This window comes from Passer montanus, unplaced genomic scaffold (genome assembly GCF_014805655.1).
Source record: "Passer montanus isolate IOZ18808 unplaced genomic scaffold, ASM1480565v1 scaffold35, whole genome shotgun sequence".
NCBI lineage: Eukaryota > Metazoa > Chordata > Aves > Passeriformes > Passeridae > Passer > Passer montanus.
In genome coordinates, this window is record NW_024368263.1 from 893213 (window position 1) to 915945 (window position 22733).

Here is a 22733-nt window from a genome sequence, read left to right on the forward strand (position 1 = left end):
CCTTCCAACCCCAATTGTTGTCATTCTGCCAGAGCCGAGGCACAGCACCGGCGCTTTTGTAGCAGTGAACCCATCTTGAAAAAACCCATTTTGAACCAGTGAACCATCGAGAACCCAGAGGTTTCCTGGCCTCCGCAGGAGCTGCTCGAGCCTGGGGACAGCCCCAGGGCTCCCCTGCCCTCCCCGACCCCCTCATGCAAGGGGCCACCTCCACCTCACCCATGGTGATCCAACTGGGTCCGCTAAGGCTCTCCCACACACCCAGCCTCACCCTACAGCAGCTCACTCCTCTCGTCACGCGACGTTTCTGCTCTTTCCAAGCACCGCTAAAGTAAAACAAGCAAGGAAACATCGACGCTCTTACTTCAGCGGCATCCGCGGGCTCGGGCGCCATGCCGGGTGCTGGCGGCGCGCCGCCATCTTGGCGCGGCGCTGCCCTCACGGGCGGGGAAGGAGGCTCGTGTCCCATCCTCTGCCCTCACCCAAAATGGCCGCGGGCGCGTCCGGCCATCCCTGAGGCGGGACCGGCGCTGAGGGCGCGGAGGCGGCCGTGGGTCCCTTCAGAACGCGGCTGGAGGCCGGGCAGGTACCGCGGGCGCGGGGCTGGGCGAGGGTGAAGGGCGGGCGCCGGTTCCCCACGCGCGGGGGGACAGAAGCCGCGGGTTGGGGGGGTTCTGGCAGGGCCGGTCCCTGCCTGGGGAGGGTCTTCCCTCCCTGAGGGAGACATTAGGCTGGGGTGGGAGCAGGTGCAGGTTGGGAGGTAAAGAAAAATGAGCTCTGTAAAGAAAATTGAGCTGATGTGCGGTCCTGACTTGATGGCTTGATTTCAAGGGTGCCTTCCAAGGGGTTTTGCTGGCTCGCCCTGAACAGAGAGCTTGGAGGGAGCATGAGAAAGATATTTTGATGGTGGAGATCAGTTCAGTGTCAAACCAGACAAATTCAAGCAAATTTGAGGTTTGGAATTTGAAATGAAAGAGCAGCACAAAAATTCCTCTTTCTCTGTAATCATAACGTTGTAGTAAAACTGTAGTATTTGCTTTAGGGTGCGTTTATGATTTATTTATTAAATGTAACTTTAGAAGCTGCTTTGGTGCTTTTTATTCCAAGGTGCATCTCTTGCAAGGAGCAGCCTGTGAGAGACAATGCGCTGATGTTGGGTGTCCAACATTAAACCAAAACTGGCATTTGCCTGCTTGGACTTCCCTAAATTATTATGGGGGAAGATATCAAAGTTTGCATTAATGAATTTTACTGTTATGTGTGAGAATTATGTTCTAAGTAGGGCGTAATATTTGTTAAATGCAGTGAGATTTCTGCAGTGATCTCAATATATTTTATAACTTGGATTTGATAACAGGCATTGTGCATGCTGAAGTGTTTTCCGGTATATTGAGAACAACTCACAGGAGTCATTTGAAAATTAAAATTTGATGCTTGACATCCGGAGGAGATGGAGCGTGCCTTATGCATAAGTGCTTCTGGCTCTTTCAGTTTCAGATGCTCTCAGATGTGTTGCTAAGAGATTAAAATCCAAGTCGTGGGTGCTTTTTGTTTAACTGAAAAGACCTGGCTAACTGCTCCCCTGGAGCTTTGTATCCAAACTACCAGAATTGCAGGGGCATCTTCTTGTATCCAAGAACAGCTGGATAACCAAGGGACTGAAAATCACATTTTGCCTTTGGTGAGAATTGGGTGTGCTCAGACCTGCTCTCTCCGTGTTTGTCATGGTTATTCAAAACCTGATGAATGTTGGCATTTTCTGGAAACGTGTTATGGTGGGCAGCTAACAGCAGCTTAATGCCAGCCTCCTTGAACTGGTTCTGTGGGACAGGCTGCCCTGGGAAGTGGTGGAGTCACCATCCCTGGAAGTGTTCAAAAACCACATAGGTGAGGTGCTTAAGGACATGGTTTAGAGATTTCCATTCCGCTTGCTGTTTTATCTGTTTGATGGGCTGCATGAATTACAACAACATTGTTCCAGATTCTTGTTTTTCACATTTTTAATCTGGAATCTGATTATAAAATAAGAGACTTCTACCCCTAAAATGAGAACTTTCTTCCCAGAGTTCAGATTCCTGTTGTTGTTATGCAACTCTTGACATGACAGTTTTACTTTGTGGTTGTTTTCAGTGCACATATTGCTCTTCCTGTCCAAAAAAACTCTGTTCATACCCTGGAGTGTATTTTATAGTCTAGATTAAGACTTGGTAAATCGTGGAAGGGGAGCTGGTGAAATTGTCAATAATTTAATTTTTTTTTTCTTTCTTTTTTTTTTTCTTTTTGTTTTTTTGGCCCAGTGAGGTTTCATGAGTCAGACTGGGCTGTTGGGAGTTTCTTTTGAAGATGTACATGTTGGTTGAAAAACGCACAAATTCCCATCTTCACCTGAAGAGGTCACCTGGCATCCGATCCTGGTCTCTGTGTGTTGGTAAGAGCACAGCGTTCATTTCAGAGCTTGCTTTAAGGGAAGAGGGTCACCATAAACTCCTGACAGAGCCCCTGGTGAAATGCCTGCCTTCCAGGCATTTTCCTTTCCAGAAGAGGAAAGATTGTGCTTTGAACTCTTCCTTTCTAAATGAGTCTGAAGCCTCAGCATGGCAGTTTCACTGTGACACTTTCAGTCTCATCTGGAGAACCTCAGAAGATCATGGATGGAATTTTAAAGGAGTCCTGAAGGATCCAAGAACAGAAGGTTTATTATGAGCCGTGCAGCAACAGAAATGTGAAGCTTCTGAGGGGGGTTTTGGGTTGAGAAACTTCTCAGTTTGCAGGAGTGGAAGACTGCAGTGTGACCATGCTGGGTTGGGTTGTGTGTGTGGTTGGTGCTGAGCTCCTGGGGACTCTGTGTGAAATGGGAATCACACAGGATGTTCTGAAAGGCATCTTTGTAAACACTACTGAATATGCAGGAAAAATAAACCTGTTAGGATTGTAGTGAGAGAGCTGCTGGGGAAAATCTGGTATATCCTGCTTTCCAGCTGAGCAGATCCCACTGCAGTCACCCCACGTTGTCATTGCTTTCAGGGGTATTGTTGAGAACATCTTTGCAGTTGCAGCAGCCTCAGGGGCGTGGGGCACTCTTCAGCTGCTTCCTCCTCTCTGAGAGAAAGGAGCTGGCAGTTTCTAGCACAACTTCACTGCAAAAGTTGTCTTTTAGCTCCATTGAGCACTTAAAGGGGAAAATAACCATTGCAAGGTTTGTGTGAGCACTCCGAGGTGTACTGTGCTGAGAGGAAATATGGTGTTATGGTTAGATTGAGTCCCTCTCAAACCCTCCCTGGTTCTGTTCCCAGTTGTGTCACAACATTTTTATTTCTGACCCCAGCCCCTGTGCTTTTAATGCCTTTGCAGAATGGAAGTTTTTTAATACTAAGAGAAAAAAAATAACTTGACTTTCATATAGTGATCTAGGTTGCAGTCACATTTATCCCATTTTTGAAAAGTGATGTTTTTCATCAGGGAATTTTAGATGTTTTTTGAGCTGCTTATTTGTGTTAATTCTGTCCTCTTTCCTCCTAGGAATAGCCTCCATAGGTTTGGCTGCTGCTTATTATAGTGCAGGTAATGGCCTATCACTTTTTTTGGGAGAGTTATTTCTTTCCTGTTCATCTGTTTGTCATGCTGATGACTCATCTGCAGCTTCTGTCTGGCCCTTCAAAGGCACTGGAGGTTCCTCTCCCACTTTGTGGTGTGAATATTAAAACCAATAATAACTGTTGCCTCTATGGCTTTCTGTGCTGTACTCCTCTATTCTTACTCAGCCTCCTCTTCCATTTGCAAGTATTTTTAATAATGGTATTGGTACTCTGTGGCATTTTGTACTTTCAATGTTTTATAAATGTGATTAGCTGGTCCTCACAGCTCTCCTGGGAAGACATGTAATGCTCATTTGACACCATAATGAAATGATTCCTTTGCCTGTGATGAAGTTCTGTGTTTCTCTGGAAACTGTCAGATCATCACTAGCAGAGATTACTCATCCAGGCACCTTCAGGGATGAGACAGCTCCTGCTGCTTCCTCCCCTGCAGTACAGCAGACTGCACCAAATGCCAGCTGCCTTTCCCTCCATGGGCTTTGTCCTGGGAGCTGCCCTGTGATTCTTGTGCTGCACCCTGTTAACATCAATGTTAAAACTTAATAGTGTGTAGGAATGTGCTACCAACAGAACCCACATATTTTTATTTAAAGAGAAGAATGCAGTGAAAGCTGCTTGAGCCACCAGCTAAATCAGCCTTGTTTTTCTTAAGAGGTTGCAACAAAATTTTCTGAAATCTCAGCATAATTCTGCTGTGCCTTCAGTTAAAAGCCTGAGTGAGCAAATTATTCAGGCTGTGACATGTAAACATTTTCAGGAGATGAAATGCAAATGTTTGTTTGTCAAGAGGACCAACTGCTTCCTTTTATGCAGGAACATGTTTGCTTTATTGAATTTTCATTGTCCTTATCCTTGTCCTCTGCAGCACAAATATTTGGTGTTTGACAGCAGGTTGGCAGTTTTGTGAATGCCTTTTAAGATGCCTTTGCTTGTGCAGAAGAGAAAGATGTGGTGTTACAACCTTGCCAATAATACATATGCTTATAGTTCTGCATGGTTTGAAGCCCAGCATGAATGAGGTCTGTGAAAAGTGTGAAGACTTTCTGTATTTTCATTCTGGGAAGGAGCTGTGAAATAGCTTGTAGTACAACTAAAGGCAAAAATATTCCATCAGAGAAACCTTTCCTCCTTTTGTTGCTTTTAAAGGGAGCATGTTGCTTTCAGGATTGTTTGAATATCAGAGAAGGGGGGAAAAAAGCTAAATTTGTGCATTTTTTGCATTGTCCAGACAGCTTGGCATGGAAGCTCTTCTACATGGCTGGGTGTTTCTTTGTGGCAGCCCAGAATCTGGAGCAGTGGGAGGTAAGATGCTGAGCTCAGGAATGAGGGTCTGTGAGTAGGAAGCAGTTGGCAGATGCTGACTGCAGCAGCCCCACACACTTGCTCAGTCCAAAGAGACAAGTTATGCTTTGCTTTTGAGGAAACCCTCTGGGTTGCCGTGCTGGGACTGGAATTAAGGCAATAATTTTTGATTACAGCATAAAAATGTGAAGCTAAACATATGGGTGTTTTTAAGGGGAGACTTGGCCCAAAATGTTCTCTTACATAAAAGAGGGAGGGTGAGCAGGACATTCAGCTGCACAACATGATTTTGAGCTGAGCCTTCAAGCTAATGACAGAGCAACCACTAAATGAGGGAGCTCTGAGCTTCCAGGCTGCTCAGCTTTTTTCCTCTGGTTTAGAATTGTGTGGATGTTGATTTGACAGCAATAAGCCACCTTGTCACCCTGCTGACCTGAGTTGTGTTAGAATGAGCAACTCACCTAAAGAGAACGAGATCCTGTTTTCATTGATTAATATGAAATTTTATTAACATCCCAAATAATTAGTATCCATTTTCATTGGGATATTTGAGGTCTGTGTGAGCCTGGCCCATGAAGCACAGCACTGGGATGTCAAATTCAGCAGAAGTGAAAATTGTAGGAGTTACAAGTTAATGTTCAAATTTGATTCCAGGCAGTTTGTATTACATGAGGAATGTGGCAAGAGGGAAGTTAACCCACTTTTAACTCCCCTCTAGAAGTCACACAAGAGATATGGTAAAGTTTCTGTTAAAACCAAGAGCAAGATTGTGATTTTCATGGTGTAGTAATAGAGGAATGTCTCTAAGCTAGCAGTGTATTTTTCTGTTACCAAGATTATTTTCCCACAGAACTGTTTTTATTTTACTTCGAAGCATAACTAGTGATGGTGTTTTCAAGAAAATCTTAATTCTTATTTTTCAATTTTACAGGAAGCTGTATTTGATAAAAACAAGGGAACAATCTGCCTAAAAACATTCAACCTCTACAAAAAAATACTGACCTTGTCAAAAGGAGGCAATGAACAAGGTGAGAAAGCAGCATCTGTGATAGAAAATGTGGTGAGCAGCAGGAGAGATGGATGTGTGCCCATTCAATAGCTTCTCTGGAGTTCTGTACTCAAATTAAGTCACATCTGCTTCCAGATCTGCTTTGTTCCCAAGCAGCAGATGTAACAATCTGCCTCTCTGGGCCCAAATGCTTTTTCTCAGTGTGCTGAATGCATCTTGTTAATTATTTTAATCCGAGGTAAGTAGGCCTACACATTGCTTTCCATAATAATCTTAGCCATTCCTTTGGGATGTTAATGTGTTTACCTTGCTCTTGGCTAGCCTGCTTGGCAGCTGGGACTGGTGGAAAGACTTCAATTTTGGATCCAGAAGTTGAGATTCCTGTAATCTCATCTGCTTTGGGGAGCAGGCAAAGGTTTGATACCATATGCAAGCAGGCATGTTACATCCTGCAGGTATGGAATATGCATTTGTAGCAGCCTGTGCAGGAGGCTCAGTTTAATGCAGGAGCTGCTGGCCTTTGGGCTTCCTCTTGGACTAACAGAAGTTGCAGTATAGCATGTGAGTTAGTGGCTCTATTGCAAACTGGGATCTCTATTCTGTTGGAAAAGTAGGATCTTCCATGGCAGAGTTTTTGTTCTACTTCCAGATGTAAATAGAACCAGCTCTCAATGAGCTTAGAAGAGTGGCCAAATTTGGAATGACCTTAAGCTGAATTTATTTTTAAAGAGCTCATTTTGGTGATGGAAGATGAGAGATGTGGAGAGAAGGCTGTTCCATGTTTCTGAGCTTTCCTTTAGGATACATGTTTACAATGGAGAGCTGAGGCTCTCTCTTCCTCTGTGATAATACCTGGTTTAGGTACCATTCATCTGAGGATGCAGAGATCAGCAGGTGCTCTGAGCTGTTAAATATTTCAGTATTTGTTCAATCTCAGTAAACTGAACACCTGTTTACCTATTCCATACAGAAAAATAGTTATAATTGCCATTAAAGTAAGTGGGAAACATAAGTAATGCTGGCTTGCTCCCCAGAGCCTGGCTGGCTGTATTTTTTTCCTTAGGGCCTATCCCAGCTACAGTGTGCTGCAGTCATGTTTCTTTTGTCTGAGCAGCTGAGCAGTTGTTTTGATGCCTCAAGTTTTTGCCATTTCTCAGATTTTGTAGTGCTTTAGTGTGTACTTCTGAGCTCCATATTAGGGGATGGGAAGCTCTCTTCCCAGAGTAAGGAAACAAAACAATTCCTTCTCCAGCTGGGGACCAAGGACAAACAATCCACATTTCAGGCCCAAGAGCATAAACAACACGGTCTGAAGAGAGAAAAACAAGCAGGATGGGACTGCTTGGGCTAAAGCTGGAATTGGACACTGAACTGCAATGTGCACATGGAGCAGAGCTGAGCCCAGGGAGAGACCCCGTGAGCGCTCGTGCATTTTGGGACCATTTTGGTTCATCTTGGGTGCAGCCCTGGCTGGGCTCTTGTGCTGCCCAAGGTGGATCCATTGAGGCCTTTGAATAAATTCCTAAGTAGAATAAAGTTATTCTTTAGCTCCATCTAGTCTCTGCTCTAGGTCAGCCTTCACAGAGCATCAGTTTGCTGCGGCAGGACTGCCCTGGCTGTGAGGGATCACAGCAGCGGTGCTGTGACAGCCGTGCTGTGACCCAGGAGCAGGTCCCTGTCACCCTGTCTCAGTGTGCCCCGAGGCAGTGCTGGGGTTTGCAGGATGCTGCCAGCTGTCTCTTTTGCCCCCGTGTGCAGTGGTGGCCGTGCTGAGCGAGGTCCGCGATGTGAACGTGGAGGAGGAGGCCGTGCGCTACTTCGGGAAGGGACACCTGGTTGTGCTGCGCTTCGTCACCGGCTTCTCGCACCCGCTCACCCAGAGCGCCGTGCTGGGCTGCAGGAGGTGAGCGGGGCTTGCTGACATTGCAGCCTGCAAGGTGGAAATGCCACTCGTGTGGGTCACTAATTGCCAGCTATTATTGATGCCTCAGGTTTTAGCTTTCGTGTTTTTCACATTAGTGTGCACTTCTGAGCTTCATATTAGGGGGTGGTGAGTTCTCTTCACAGAGCAGGGAGACAAAACAATTCCTTCTCTAGCTGGGGACCAATTACAACCTGTAAGGTGGAAATGCCACTCATGTGGGTCAGTAATTGCCAAGTATTATTGATGCCTCAGGTTTTAGCTTTCATGTTTTTCACATTAGTGTGCACTTCTGAGCTTCATATTAGGGGATGGTGAGCTCTCCTCACAGAGCAGGGAGACAAAACAATTCCTTCTCTAGCTGGGGACCAAGGACAAATGATCCAAATTTCAGGCCCAAGACAAAAAAAAACAAACCAAGAAGGATGGGACTTCATGAGCCAAAGCTATAATTGGACAATTAACTCCAATCTGCAAATGGAGCAGAACTTATAAAAGTGTGAGACCCCATGACTAGTCTTCAATTTTGTGACTATTTTGGTTCATCTTGGGTGCAGCACTGGCTGGGCTCTTGTGCTGCCCAAGGCAGATCCATCAAAACCTTCTAATAAATCCCTGCTTTATTCCTTAACTCTGCCCAGCCTCTGTTCTAGGTCAGCCTTCTCAAGGCATCATTATAACTAAGCTCAGTTTTTAGACTTGCTGTTATGACCTTGTGTTTCCCAGTTTAACCTTTTAAACCCCATAATGCTTTCATTTGCAGACATTTGGCTAACACCATCTGTCAGGATCGTGTTCAAATATCTAAGATCCCTTTAGTGCTGCATGTCTGCTGGAGTTGCCTTCTTGAGCTATACAGTGGCAGAAGGGATTAATTCTACTTTGCAAACATTTGGTGTATCAGTTAACAGAAAATTTATCTTAAGCATTGATAATAAGGAACCTTGCAGCAGGGGCTGGGAAAGGACTGATTTGTTCTGATGTGAGGGAATGGCTTGTTGTGGCCTGCTGTCCGCCATGCCCTCTATGCCCATATGCCTTTCCCTCTAGGCAGTTATTCTCAGGAATTAGCATGCCTGCTCTTGTCTTGTCACCACTTCAGTTCCACTAACTCTTCCATTGTTTCTTCTTTTCCACAGTGATGTGGAAGCAGTTGCCAAACTCATTACAAATTTTCTGGAACTGGACAGAGTAGAGACCCCGCAAGATTTCTCCCAGAGCAGCGAAACAGAGGCAAGTGATGCAGATGAACCCACAGGTTAAATACTGATAGTCATTGTGAACTGAAGCAAGCAGAGGCTTTCACACATCTGGAAAATATTCTGATTGCTCCTCAGAAAAAGAAACCCCTCACAACCCTGACCTGGGCATTTCTCAACATGTGCATTTACAACGGGTGGAATCTGTCATAGTTTAGAGTTAAACTGCTTCAAGACCCTGCATGTGGACACTGCTGCCTTTTGAACTTTTGTCACCTCATCAAACTTGTCTAGGAATAGTTATTTATTAATGAATTGGTTTGAAATAATTGCTTTTCCATTAGTGAAGTGAAGATACAGATGTGAACTGCTTACTGCAAACATTTGCTGCAGGTACAGTATATGCAATGTAGAAGAGTTGAACTTGTAACTCAGAACACAAGGCTTTGAGGTTTCCCCTTTAATATATGCAATTAGGAGATGCAGAGTAGTGGCACTTTTATGTTCTCTACTACTGACTTGCCACTGGATATCTGTGGAAATTAAAGTCTGAGTGCCTCTCTTGGAATTTTAAACATCAGGTTGATCAACTTGTAACGGTGTCTTATCTTATCTCAGACTCACCAAGGAGCTGTAAATAGCAAAGGAAAAAGGATCATGATGAAATGTCTTTGGGATGCTCTACCTTAATCCTGTTCTGCTTAACTTCTGAGCAGGACTGGGCAATCTTTTTCTAGACCTCAATGTTTACTATTTAAACTGTGTATTTAGAAAGGAAGCAGGGACATGTGTAATTTTAGGTAGGGAAAAGACTGATGTCAAACAAGGTGGTAGCTTAGAGCTGTTGAGTATTTCCTCACTTGAAATGATACCGAAGTGCTAAATAATAACTTTTTTTAAAGTAGGTAGCATAGACTAAATGTCTGACTTGTACCTGTGTTTTACTCCAGGTGTGTGGTGTCCTCTGTTCTGACCAATGGTTTCACAAATAGTTAAAATATAATTTTTTTCAAGGTATTTCTGAAGTAAAAGCTACCTCTGTTAGTCAACATATTCTGTCTAGAGCTAGAACTCCATCATGCTTACATTAACATATACAAGAAAAATTTGTAAAAAGCTGCAAGTTCCTTCAGCATGCTACAGCTGCTTGTGCTGAAGTTCACTAGGTTTTATTTAGGAATCTGATGGTCTTTAGATTTAGAACATATTTACACAGTTAGATCCAGGAGATGTGAACAAGGTACGAGGTGACTGTGCTGTCTGCTTTCACTGTTGGCCAGCAGCAAGTGTCTCCTGTCAGCAGTTTCTTCAGAATTTAAAAGAGCCTGTGGTCTTGTTTCCAATCACTCTACCTCTACAGAGAGAAGGCTCTGAAAAGTTCTTGGCAGAAGGCACATCCTGCTGTGTGTTCAGTTTGGTCTGAAGCTGAGCCCCTGCTCATCAAAGGTTTCCCTTCCTTTCCATTCCCAGGATGTGAGCAGAGGCTGAGGCTGGTGCTGTCAGTGAAGGTACTCACACTGCAGCAGGGTTCATGGCTGTTGATGTAGCTTGCCTGCAGCACAGAACTGGGTCTGTTTCCTTTAAATGAGGTAAAAAACTTGTCATCATGTCAGGTATCAGTACAGACCTCTGCCAATACGTGTTCCTGAAAGTCCTCTGAGTTGTTGGGGTAATCATGGGGCTTTTGGTGCCTACCCCACACCACTGGAACTGGGAAGCTGCCGTGTATGAATGTGGGAAAATTAGGTTGCAATTAGCTAAATTTGCCTTTATTCTCCAGCACAGCTGTAGGCTAAGCATAATCATCAAACCTGTTTAAAAAATATTGCAGGGTGTAACACTTATGTAGAGTTCCTCATTTAAATCCACTGTAATGTGTACCCCAGGTGATGCTGATTTGAAAGAGGAGAATGAGACTGGGGATTTGGGGAACTGTCTGTGCCCCCGTCAGCAGTGGGATCAGCCTGAAGAGCTGCGGAGAGCAGGTGCAGCTCGGGACAGGCTCCACTCTCCCCTCTTTGGAGGAGTCCTCTCTCCTCCTCCTTTTCTGCCACCTCCCCCCATTCTGCTGAAGCCTTTCCTGGATGGTTTTCCTCACTCCTCTTGGGCGCAGTAAACAGAGCCTTACATGTGCCTGCTGTGAAGTGACTTGGACTCAAAGGAATGACAGGAAAGACTCCTTTTGCTTGGGACATGAGGGACTCCTAGGAGACTCCTACAGGTGTAGTCATTTTGCATCTCAGAGACTTGTGCCTGGACAGCTGTAGTTTGCATGACTTCTGAGTGATGTAAAAGCTGCACAGCAGACCTTAGATCAGCTCAAACAGCCTGACCCCTAAAGCAAGCCCTTTGGTCCTGTCCTTACTGTCACTGCATGGGCAGTGCCACTGCAGGTGCTGCAGCTCGTGCCTGGGCAGCACAGGGGGCTCCTTGCATGGCTGAGGTGGGATGGACTGGGCAGTGAGCAAAGCCAGAGGGCAGCTGTGCACAGGGACAGCTGTGCTTTGTGGAACCCTGCTGTAACCTCATACTCCAGTACTTCACAATGAAATACTCCATACCTGGCATCAACTGTGCAGCTCTCAAAGAAAATCCAAATATTTATAGTTGAGGTCTGACTCTCGAGCTGTATTTATGAAGTTACACAGACACCAAAACCTCAGCTGGCTCACATAATAAATAAAAAGTGCTAGTTCTGACAGTGTCACAGATGGCTGGGAGGCAAAAATACTTCTGGAAAATGTTTAGAAATTGCCTTTTTTTTACTTTAAAATTGCAAGTAGAATTTCAGCAAGGCCTTGTTGTGTTGTCTTTTTTTAAAAAAATGTTCATTGATAAAATCAACTTTGATAACTTGTTTTGCATCGCTGTAGTATTTTGTATTGTTTTTAATTAAAATTATTAAAATATGAATGGCTGTCTAAATTATTACTGGGAACAGATCTACTGAAGGACTTAATGAGAGGGAGGACAGAGTAGAAGAAGCCCAAATACCTGCTTAGAAGTGACCCTGCTGACACTGGCAGCAGTCCAGCTTTTATTTCCATGTAAGCTGATAGATCCAATCCTCTATTGGTGAATATTCCCATTTTCCCTCCTTTAAACCAAACCAACAACATGCTATACACAAAAAGCAACACCATTCTACAAACACTTTGAGTATCAAAGGTTTTATTCAAGTAAAATAAATTAAGATCTTGTTTAGTTCAAGCTGTGTGACAGGTATACATAGCAACTGCTTCTTTTTAGATGAATATCTGCATGTGGACCTTGTCACTGAGGCCCTCATGGAGTCACTTGAAGCTTGTCTTATGTGTAATTTTACTTTTTGTATGTTAAAATTTGTTCCAAGAAAATTTCAATACCAGTGCTCCCAAAAAATTTAAAGAAAGGCATAAATGAAGCACAGAAATAAATATTTTGAATATTCATGGTGAAGTAACATACTTAACAACTATACTTATGAATGCTCTCCATTGAGTGGAGAATTGGGATCGTCACCAGAAGTCCCCAAAATATATTTCTATACATTATGACAAGTTTCACATTAAAGCAGAATAAACCAGCATTTTTTCCTTACATTTAGTAGCTTTAGTCGTGGCTCAAACTGGGACAAACCTGGGAGGTGCAGGTTGCAGTCTGAGGTCTCAGTGAGTGGGTGCTGCTTTTCTGTGGGGATGGGGCTGAGCTCTGGGGCTCTGGCAGAAGGGGAAGCAGCCCAAGGTGTTGAGGCACTTCCCCTCCAAGCCCAGGTGCCTCAGGAGCTCCCTCTGGCTCCTCATTCCTCCTGACGGAATGAATGCTAGGACACAACTCAGAGCACAGCTGACAGGTGAAGGAGTTTGGTACAGAACAAAATGACCCAAACATTTTTAAAGTATCCTGAATATTAGGGTAGAACTTTCCCAGGTCATTGTTATGTGAGGGTGTTGCTACAAATCCTGAATTTGGAAGAAACTGGGTTTTTTCTCCTGCCTTGTAGGAGAGTGAGCTGTGACTCTCTCCTGCATTCTGTTATGCAAGGGCAGCAAACCTGACTGACAGGCAGGTGAATTAAGGCTCAGCACGTGTTAAGACAGGAAAATTGAGTTGAAGTGTTTTATGCTAATAAATGCCTTCAGGTTACTTTTGTTTAACCACAGTTCATGCTTTTACTCTCAAGATGACAAACTCCAGCTCAAGGGCTAGTTGCTGATTTTCACTAGCCATGTTTTCCCAGGGAATGAGTCAGACTAATTGAAATGCCCTTAATTTTGTGCTCTTATTGCTTCATCTAAATCATCCAGCATCTCCTGCAGCTTCTGCAGGCTGGGGTGGACATTCTCCTCCATCCATTCCTCTATAGCACACCTGTGGAAAACTTGCTCCATGGCAGCTTGCAGGTCTTGCACCACAGCATTCCACTTGGAGAAGAGCCTGAGCAGAAGGGAGAAGAAGAAACAAAGACATTTGCAGGTGAGCTCTGCCTCAGGGGAGGGTTGGCTTACTGGCCTTTGGGAGGGAGTACTGCCCTTAAAACCACTTTACAGGAAAAGAACTTCTATTACAAGAGCCCAAAGGACTTGATTTTGTTCAGATGGCAAAAGCTTGATGCTGTTTCTCTTTAAGTTCCATTAATCTTGGCACTTTCCTCATGCCAAGACTTTTCAAGTACCAAAATGTGAGCTCAGAAAAACACTACACACATTTTAAGTGTAACTGAAACCCACTGTGAGACTTGTTGGGAATTTAATTCTGGGTTTTATCGGAAAGAAGTAGATGAGGTTGGATATTCACCTTATCACAGGAAAAAAACAACAACAACAACAAAAAGGAAATAAGTATAAATGAACCTTTTAGCATGAATTGGCAAAATGTCTAGGACAAGTTCTGAAAAGCCCAAGGTGACAGGGAGCAGGGGGAAGGGCCTGGCTTTAGTCCAAGGCCTGCTTAAGGTGCAGCAGGGCTGTACAGGACTAACAAGGGAGAGGCTTTTGGAGACCAATTTTGTACTTGTTCTCAAAGAATTCATTCAACAGAAGGCAAAGACAAAATTAGAATCATGGAATGGTTTGTGTTGGAAGGGAACTGTGAAGATCATCTAGTTCCAACCCAAACATGTTGCATAAAACATATTATGGATACTTTGTCTGACTCCCACTGATGTTTCTGAGATAATTATAGGAAGAGGTAAGGCTCACAGCTCTCTGTACCTGAGTGCCCAGAATAGATCAGATTTTATTTCCCCTGTAGTGCAAAGCAAGTGCTGTTACCTGACTGCATCTGGCTGCAGGTGGTGCACTATGATAGGATGAATAATCTTCTTTTTCCTGTGGTAGGGGCTGAACCAGCCTGTGGCATACCTGCAAATGGGTGTTGGTGGGAGCAGTGATGAAACAGCAGCAGCATCTGTTTGTCACTGCCAGGGAGGCTTTAGCTGAACTCTGCACAGAGATGCTTAAGGAGTAAGTTTATTTCAGTCTACAGATCTTTGGAATTAGCTTGTGAAAGTGTTCCTGGCAGATATCTGCTGCAGTGTAAGTTTTATTTCAAGTTCCTTTCTTTTTAAACTACACCATTCAAATTTTTCATTGTAACTTTAAATAGCAGTAAAATGTAATGAAGGAAAGAACTGTATGCTTCAAATAAGGCAGCATACAGTTTAGGAACTTCGCTAAAATATTTTAAATTTTGATGTAAATATTATTTTCTGCTGAGGTGTCAGTGACACCTGAAATGCAGAGCTTGATATTTAAATCACTTTTCTGGAGTTGTGCCCCACTTTGAGATGACACAGCTCCAACACTGCTGCAGCCAGGCAGAGAATCAACAGAAGCCTCATTACCTGTTCCTTTCGAGAAGTTCATCCACTGATGACTTGAGGTGGAAGCTGATTTCTGTCACAAGGGTGAGGATATTGCTCCCAGGAAAGGTCCCCACACTTGGGCTGTCCAAAGAGGATCTGTTAGTTGCTGAACTTACCACACAAGGAGCACCACCTGAACTCTGCAGCTGGAATGTTACCTCATGAAAGTATCAATTTCCAGGTTAGGCATTCCCAGGAGGATTTCCACATTTTCTTTAATCTTTTCAGAATATCCACCTGGCAGAAGAGAGTGGGAATGAGTGAAGGAGCCTAAGGAACCAAAATGTTCACACAGAAGGGTTTTCTGGAGTATTCTGCCTTGGCTTAGTAGTTCCCCTTTGGTGAAGAATTTTTTAAAAGGTGAAATGGAAATAAAAGAAGGAAGAAACACTGGTGGGTGGGAGGAGGAGCTCAGTGTCTTGTGCAAGGTGAGCACTTCCTAGCTCTGAGCTTTCTGTTCAGGGTGCTGAATATTCTAGTGCCTTAATTAAAAACCAGTGGATTGTGGGGGTTTATTTGAAAATAAGAAAAATATTGTTCATAACTGCCTGAAAGAAAGCAGAAACTACAGGAGGTATTTTACCAGACAGTGTCATCTCTAGATCCATTTTAAGAAAAACAATTAGTTAAAACAACTTTTACACACGAGCATGTTCTAAATTAAACTAAATGAGGCTAACTTATATATCACTATTGATTTAAGTAAGTTTAAAAAGCAATTCTGCATCTTAAATTTATTTTTTAATATAAGCATGAAGTTTTTAACCCTTTGTGTGTAAGACAAATGAAGAGGATACAATGGCTATTTTTAAACACTTAAGCCAAGAGGCTTCTCTGCTCCCATATTGCAAGTTGTAATTTATTCATAATTCAGGCCATGATTAATTCATCAAACCATCTCAAAATATAACAAGCCTGTGCTAATCTTAGGGGCAGATCACTCCTGTGCTAGGCATTATCTGAGAGAATAAAATTGTTATTGTACCATGCTTTACTGTCTGCAGACACACGGCCAGGGATGGAATTGCCACAGGGAGAAGCTCACACAAAACAGAGAAGTGATCATACCTACACAAGAAAACATCCATTAATTACACATTTTACTGTTAGAGCAGACTAAACAAGTGGGAAGTTTTAATATTTCAATCACTACAATTCAAAGAGCTTTAGAAACATCAGTTTCTGCCTCAGAGAAGAGATCACTTATCTCTGAAATGTGAAGTATTCCTCTTTTACTAGTAAGAGCAGATGAAAACCAAATTCTCTTCTCAAGGCAAATTAGGGTCAGAAATTGGACATCAGCTCTCTGGTATTCCCTACTCCTGACTGCATAAAAATGTTTTACTCCTTCATTACATTAACAAAATCTTGTCTCTTAAGTGATTTCAAAGTTTTTGAGTTCCCATCAGACATTCAGATAGACACACCATGCATGAACTACAGTGTCTATGAGCAGTTCAAGATCCACTCCAGCCTTCCAACCCAATCTGCTGCTGGTGGTGTCCCCAAAGCCACTGCTCCTGCTGGTTAGAGCTCTACAGCTACCTGCAACTCTGAAATCCACCTTCACACCTGGGGTGAGGCCCAGCAGTGACAGACAGAAGAACTGCAGGGTGGCAGTGTTCCCTTCTAAGCCCCCAGCCTTCCTGTACCTCCTGGGGAGCTTTTGGGTGGAAGTTGGCTCATGTGTGACCCTTGGAAGCACACAGGGGCTGCTGCTCACCTCTGCCAGCCGGTCAGCGCGATCCCTTCCAGGACATCAGCAGGGCTCCTGCTGGCCACCTGCAGCCACTCCAGCTGGTTCCTGAGGTGGTGCCCGATCAGGGTGAGAGACTGGTTCACTCCCGTGGCTCCCTTGAAGGCACTTGCCAGCCACACCTTGGAGAAGCCACACCTGCGGTACTTCTCTATCAGCTGCACTGCAGGGACACACAAAGGGCAAGCTCAGGATGAGCCTTCTCCAGTTCCAGCCCCTGCAGTGCTGGTGGAGGGAAACACAGCTCCAGATCCACCAGGCTGCTGAGCCTTTGGAGCACCAGCAGGGATGGGGGGTTTGACACCCTCTCTGAGCAGCCTTTAGAGTGGCTGTCCTCCTATTCTCATGTGTGGGTTACTGTACTCCACTCCCTTGTCTTGCTACCACGCTAAAAGCTGTGAAATTGTAACAAGCATGCACAACATCTGACAGCTGATTGTTCCTGCAACAAAGGAATATTTGCATGAAGGTTAGATGCCTGGCAGGAGCCTTCAGGAGCTTCCCTCTGAATTCTATAGATGCATGAAGCCCTGAAGCTTCTTTTGCAGAGCTCTTCAATACAGAGTTATGTGCTGCTACTGGTGTTGATGCAAGGAGAATTAATGTAACAGTGCTTGTGGAAAACCTCTGAATCTCTCATCAGTGATTCCAAAGCTCTGCTGAAAAGAATTAAGCAGCCTACAATGCAAATCATTCATAGGGAAAACATAAATAGAAAAAGAAAATAATTAATAGCAACTATGATGTGAAATCAAACAAGGGTGTCTTTATGCTATTAAGGCAATAAAAACCAATTCAATAAACTTGAATGTTTTGGTGTCCAGCTAAGGTAGGTTTTAATAATAATTTTGCTTTGGCTATTTTGTTTCTACCCAGCTCAGCAGAGAAGTACAAACCTTTTCCCCCCACGTTGATGTCTGTTGCATAGTCCCAGATCATGAGCTGCACCAGCTGTGGGACCCCGGACTCTGAAAGGAGCAGAGCTCTTCTGAATCATGGAGAACAGCAGCTTAAATGAGAACTCAGCACAGGTTACTGCAACTCAGGCTTAAATGAGAACTCAGCACAGGTTACTGCAACTCAGGCTTAAATGAGAACTCAGCACAGGTTACTGCAACTCAGGCTTAAATGAGAACTCAGCACAGGTTACTGCAACTCAGGCTGTCACTTACAGCTGAAGTGCCCCTGGGCATTTTCAGCCTGGCAGGATTTGCACATGCCCAGGGCCACTGGCATGGTGAAACCATTCATCTGAAGGAGCAGTGCCAATTTCTCAGAGACTCCAGTCACCCCAAGCCCACCTCATTTTTAGCTCCTTGCATCTGTTACCAGCTGGGTTCCACTGGCAGAGCCACAAGAGGAGATTTAGCTGGATTCAAATGCAACTTTTCCCCTTTCATTTACAGAGTGCCTGGGCTGTGTTTGCACAAAACATAGCTTCTCAAGTAAAACTGAAGACACAGATTTAGCTTTAACTAATTTTAAAATCAACTCCTCAGCTAGTTTTAAACATGTGAAACTGACCCCTAGAGAAACTGCAGTAAATTGTGCAGAAATTCAGTATTTTAGCTCCACCACATTTTGTTTATTCTGTTATTATGGCAGTAGAGTGCACTTAGAGTGCTGTATGGTTCTGGTGGAAATTCCAAGGGTCCCACCTGCATTTTTTGGGATGATTTCCCACTATCAAAGCCTTGAATAGGTCAGTCACTGTTGGATGAGCTGCACAGCCCTTCCTGGCACCATTAAATCTGTTTACAGCAGCCATGTGAGGTGGCTCTGAAAATTCTGGAACTCCATCTGTGCTCAGACCACTCCAATTTTAGCACTGCTTTGATATTTTTCCACAAACAAGACTTGTGATGTCAAGGTCTTGGAGCTACCCCACAATTCAGTATCACAGTCCTCACAATTTGCACCATGATCACAAAGATGCTCACAGGGCTGCAGCTTCTCTGTGTGAGTTTGCACCACTTGGGATCAGCTGCTGCAAAGGGCAGCAATGAACATCAGAAGGTGGTGAGAGGCACGGAGATTTTAGCCTTGGACCACAGATGTTAATAGGTTTTTGTTTTGTTTTAATATTGGTTGTTGTTTTAATGTGTAAGGAAAGTAGAATTGATGGCAGCCACTGCAGGGTGTGCATTTTGTGATTGAAAACTGAAGTGTTCAGACTGGCCCACACTCACACAGGGCCTCTGTGGCAGCCAAGGACGGAGTGCTTCCATTCTCTAGTCAAACAAACCACACCTCAACTCTTGCCACATCTGTTGTTTCCACTACATTCAGCTGCCAACCAATCTGTTCAATGTGTGCAAACCTCACCCCGTGGCTGGTCACACACCTGCCAGTGTTTCCTCACTTATCCCCCTGAGCATGTCGTCCCACACGATGGGTGTCACCGTGGGGTAAGACCAGGCCAAACAAGTGGCAACTGCTTTTATGTGGGACAAGCACAGCTTCTCTGGAGTGTTGTTTTGCTGCTGCAGCCACTGCTTTGACTCCTCTCCTTGGCCAAGGTAGTAGACCTGAAACACCAAGCAAATCATCCTGACTTCTTGTACAGAAATAAAGTGAGGTAGACAATATTCAAAACCCTGCTCCAGATGTGGCCCACTGAGTGGACACATTCCAAAGCACCTCTCAGTGCTGACAACACTGCAAGCACTTCCACCAGCCTGCAGGAGACTGTGGCCATGATTACATGCATCACCTGAGGGAATTTTCCTAGAAACACTAAAATAACACTATGCCATATTTGCCTTTGGAGTGTTTGTCCTCTCACCACATTTATTTACTTCAAATCCAGCAATCCATCAGGACCTGAGGTAGGTAAAATGAGGTTCCTGTCTTGGGGGAGATCATCCAAATGTGAGTGGGGCCATGTCCAAGGGTGGCCCAGGATACTTGGTCCCATGCAGAGAGGGAATTAAAATTTGCTGGTTTAGAGCAGGTTTTTTTATTCTACATAAATAGTATTTTGCTTTATAACAGCTCCCTGTCTAGCCTTCCCACCAGTTTGAACACAACAATAAACTAATATCAGTACAGTTAAGTGGTCATAATGAATTCCAGGGATCTGTGTGCCATCAGGATGGTTTTAAGAAACTATGAGAAAGAGAAGCTTGAGTTTTTTCCTTCTCAAGGAAACAAATTACCAAGGTAAAAAACCCAACACTTCCAATCACAGAAGGGTTTACTTTGAGTAATTTGCCCAGAACAATGAGCCAGTATCTTACACCAAACTTACAGGATTCCTAATGAACAGCTCTAATTGATATCTCACTACAAACACTCACTTGACCTAAACCCAAAATCTGTTGGCTTTAAGAAGCTGCTTTCAATACTTTGATATTACACTCGTATCTATGGAAATGACAACTTGTGCTACTGGAATAATTTATTGGCAAAAAGACGTTTCTACACTGGCTTCTGTGGTGTTCTGTCCCCAAAATCCCACCCAAACATGGCCTGGGCACTGCTAAAATGCAGAAGCCTTAGCCCTTGCTATGATTCCTCAAAAGAAAAGCAACATTCCCAGCTCAAGGGAAGTCCCACCTCATCACATCCGATGTGGAACCACTGCAGGTCCTCGTGCAGGGCCATGACCTGGTCAATCATGGCTTTGACCAGTGCCAGCGACTCCTCCTTGTGCGGGTTCAGGGCGTTGGGCAGCTCCTTCACCTCCCGCAGGTGGGCAAACTCCCTGTGCTTCAGCACAAACTGCAAGGGAAAGGGGAGCTGAGAGGGGGCAGCTGCCACACCAGGGGACAGCAGTGTCCCCAAGGCATGGCTCTGGGGGCAGGGGTCCTGCTACACCTGGGTTTGGCTTGGCTGAGCCCCAGGGACGGGCTGGGGGCTCAGCTGCTGCTCCATGCTGCTGGGGGGGCTCTGAGCAGTGGGTGAAGGAAACAGGGAGGTCACTGCAGTGTGACCCTGATGTCAAACCCTGCAGCTGGCAGAGCTGGATAACCAGAGCACTGGGACTTGGATTGGAAATTTCCAGCAGAGAATCCCAGAATGGGTCAGGCTGGAAAGGAGCACAGGGGCTTATCTGGTCCCACCTCCCTGCTCCAGCAGGGCCAGGGCTGTGTCCAGAGGGCTCTGGAATATCTCCACTCAGGGAGACTCCACACCCTCTCTGGACAACTTGCTCAGGGCCTGGGCACTGCACACAGAAGTTCTGCCTCGTGTTCAGGAGGAACTTCCTGAAGTTCCAGTGCTCCAGATGCCACCAGGGCTGAGCAGAGGGGCAGGATCACTCCCTGCCCAGCTTCCAACGCTCTTCCTACTCCACCCCCAGATCCCACCAGCTCTGCTGCTCCCCAGGCACTGCTGGCTCAGCACACCCCCCCTCACCCAGCCCAGCTCACCTCCATGTGCCCAAAGCTCTGCACCAGGGGCACCACGTCCAGGCCCTGCGCCCGTGCCCAGCCCAGCAGCGCCTGGAGCTCCTCGGGGCTGTGGAGAGGGATGTCAGAGCCCGCTGGGCACGGCCCGGGGCGCCTGCGGGCACCCAGAGCTGCCTGAGGGAACTGCTGCTACCTGTAGGCGTGGGGGGCCTGCAGCACCTGCAGCGGCCCCGTGTACGGGAAGGTGTCCTCATACTCCAGCAGCAGCCCCGTGGCACCCAGGGAGCGCAGCAGCGGCAGCAGCTGAGGGGGGACAGGGGGACACTGGGGATGCGGCTGGGCTGGGAGCGGGGCCACCACCTGTGCCCTGTCGCCTGCAGCAGGTGTGTCCCTCACCTGAGCCCAATAAATCCTTCACCCATAGCAGGTGCATCCTTCAGGTGAGCCCAGTACGTCCCTCATCCGAGCCCAATACATCTTTCAAGTGTGCCAGAGACATTCTTCACCCATACCAGGTACATCCCTCACCTGAGCCCAACACATCCCTCACTTGTGCCAGATAAATCCCTCACCTGCTCCAGGCACATCCCTCACAGAGCTCTCTCAGGTGCACCCCTCACCTCCCTCAGCTTCACCCCTCATCTACACCAGGTGCATTCCTCATCTTCCTCAGGTTCACCCCTCACCTGCCCCAGTCACATCCCTCACATCCCTCAAGTTCACCCCTCACATCCCTCAGGTTCACCCTGCACCTGACCCAGGCACATCCTTCACCCCCCTCAGGTGCACCTCTCACCACTCTCAGGTGCACCCCTCACCTGCTCCAGGCACATCCCTCACCTCTCTGAGGCTCACCCCTCACCTCCCTCAAGTGCACCCCCCACGTCCCTCAGGTTCGCCCCTCACCTGCCCCAGGAACATCCCTCACCTCTTTCAGGTGCACCCCTCACTTGCCCCAGACACATCCCTCACCTCCCTCAGGTACATCCCTCACCTCTCTCAGGTTCACCCCTCACCTGCCCCAGACACATCCCTCACCTCCCTCAAGTTCACCCCTCACCTTTCTCAGGTTCACCCCTCACCTGCCCCAGACACATCCCTCACCTCCCTCAGGCTCGCCCCTCACCTGCTCCAGGTACTGCGCGCGCGGCGCGGCGCCCTTCAGGTCCAGGTGCACCAGGCGCCGCCACATGCTCTGGTCTCGATTGCTTTGGCCTGTTGCCGTGGCGTCCCCGCACACCCCGCCCGGCCGCACCCCCGTGCCCCTGCCCCGCTGTCCCGGCGCTGCCCGCCCGCGCCCCGCTGTCCCGGTGTCCCCTTGTCCCCCTGTCCCTGCGCCGCCCGCCGGCACAGCAGGTACCAGCGCGGGGCCCTGGCCGTCACCTCCTGCCCGCTGTCCCGGGGGCGGTGGCGTCCAGGCCCGGCGGCACTGCGGCTCCCGGGGGTGCCGCGGTGGGGAGGCATTCGCACGGCGCCGGGCCCGGGAGCGGGAGGGAAGCGCGTGTGGTGAGCTCCGAGCCGGGCATCCCGCGGGGAAAGGGCCCGCGAGGGATCCATGTGTGTTTGTAACGCGTGTGTTCTGCTCCGAGCCGGGCATCCCGCGGGTGAGGGCCCGGAGGGATCCGTGTGTTTGCAACCCGCGTGTTCTGCTCCGACCCGGGTTCCCGCGGGCCCGGGGCTCCCCGCTATCGGCCAGAGCCGTCCCTCCCCGCTCACGGGGCCCGTTCTGTGCTCGCTCCGCAGCTCCAGGAAG

General features: G+C 46.5%; 2 protein-coding genes across 5 annotated transcripts; one reads left to right on the forward strand and one right to left on the reverse strand.

Annotated features, from left to right (window-relative positions):
* The first annotated feature begins 22 nt into the window (after positions 1-22).
* LOC120505499 (cytochrome b-245 chaperone 1) lies at positions 23-11940 on the forward strand. Of its 3 annotated transcripts, XM_039716100.1 has the most exons (8): positions 23-586; positions 2298-2428; positions 3520-3561; positions 4825-4898; positions 5830-5926; positions 7666-7810; positions 8968-9061; positions 10498-11940. In XM_039716100.1, the coding sequence occupies exons 2-8, from the start codon at positions 2344-2346 to the stop codon at positions 10513-10515; spliced, it is 555 nt and encodes a 184-aa protein (XP_039572034.1). In that variant the 5' UTR covers positions 23-586; positions 2298-2343; the 3' UTR covers positions 10516-11940. The 3 variants fall into 3 exon arrangements, with proteins under 3 accessions (XP_039572034.1, XP_039572032.1, XP_039572033.1); XM_039716098.1 differs by having other exon boundaries at positions 8968-11940; XM_039716099.1 differs by lacking the exon at positions 23-586 and adding an exon at positions 1402-1887 and having other exon boundaries at positions 8968-11940.
* Positions 11941-12109: 169 nt separating this feature from the next.
* Positions 12110-22308, reverse strand: HEXD (hexosaminidase D). Of its 2 annotated transcripts, none has more exons than XM_039716203.1 (12): positions 22107-22308; positions 21174-21283; positions 21002-21089; positions 20187-20351; positions 18973-19156; positions 17525-17596; positions 16596-16791; positions 15858-15940; positions 15031-15109; positions 14852-14953; positions 14280-14369; positions 12110-13443 (listed from the first exon to the last, which is right to left on the reverse strand). In XM_039716203.1, the coding sequence occupies exons 1-12, from the start codon at positions 22170-22172 to the stop codon at positions 13275-13277; spliced, it is 1404 nt and encodes a 467-aa protein (XP_039572137.1). In that variant the 5' UTR covers positions 22173-22308; the 3' UTR covers positions 12110-13274. The 2 variants fall into 2 exon arrangements, with proteins under 2 accessions (XP_039572137.1, XP_039572138.1); XM_039716204.1 differs by lacking the exon at positions 22107-22308 and adding an exon at positions 21799-21802.
* Positions 22309-22733: the final 425 nt, after the last annotated feature.

What these genes read in the sequence shown, in the direction of transcription:
- LOC120505499 (XM_039716098.1), top strand. Translation starts at nt 2,344, where the DNA reads ATGTACATGTTGGTTGAAAAACGCACAAATTCCCATCTTCACCTGAAG. An exon ending in ATCCTGGTCTCTGTGTGTTG is followed by an intron (nt 2,429 to 3,519) that starts GTAAGAGCACAG and finishes CTTTCCTCCTAG; the next exon opens with GAATAGCCTCCATAGGTTTG. An exon ending in AGAATCTGGAGCAGTGGGAG is followed by an intron (nt 4,899 to 5,829) that starts GTAAGATGCTGA and finishes TCAATTTTACAG; the next exon opens with GAAGCTGTATTTGATAAAAA.
- HEXD (XM_039716203.1), bottom strand. Translation starts at nt 22,172, where the DNA reads ATGTGGCGGCGCCTGGTGCACCTGGACCTGAAGGGCGCCGCGCCGCGC. An exon ending in AAGTGAGGAAACACTGGCAG is followed by an intron (nt 17,597 to 18,972) that starts GTGTGTGACCAG and finishes TGCTCCTTTCAG; the next exon opens with AGTCCGGGGTCCCACAGCTG. An exon ending in CATCAACGTGGGGGGAAAAG is followed by an intron (nt 16,792 to 17,524) that starts GTTTGTACTTCT and finishes GTGTCCCTGCAG; the next exon opens with TGCAGCTGATAGAGAAGTAC.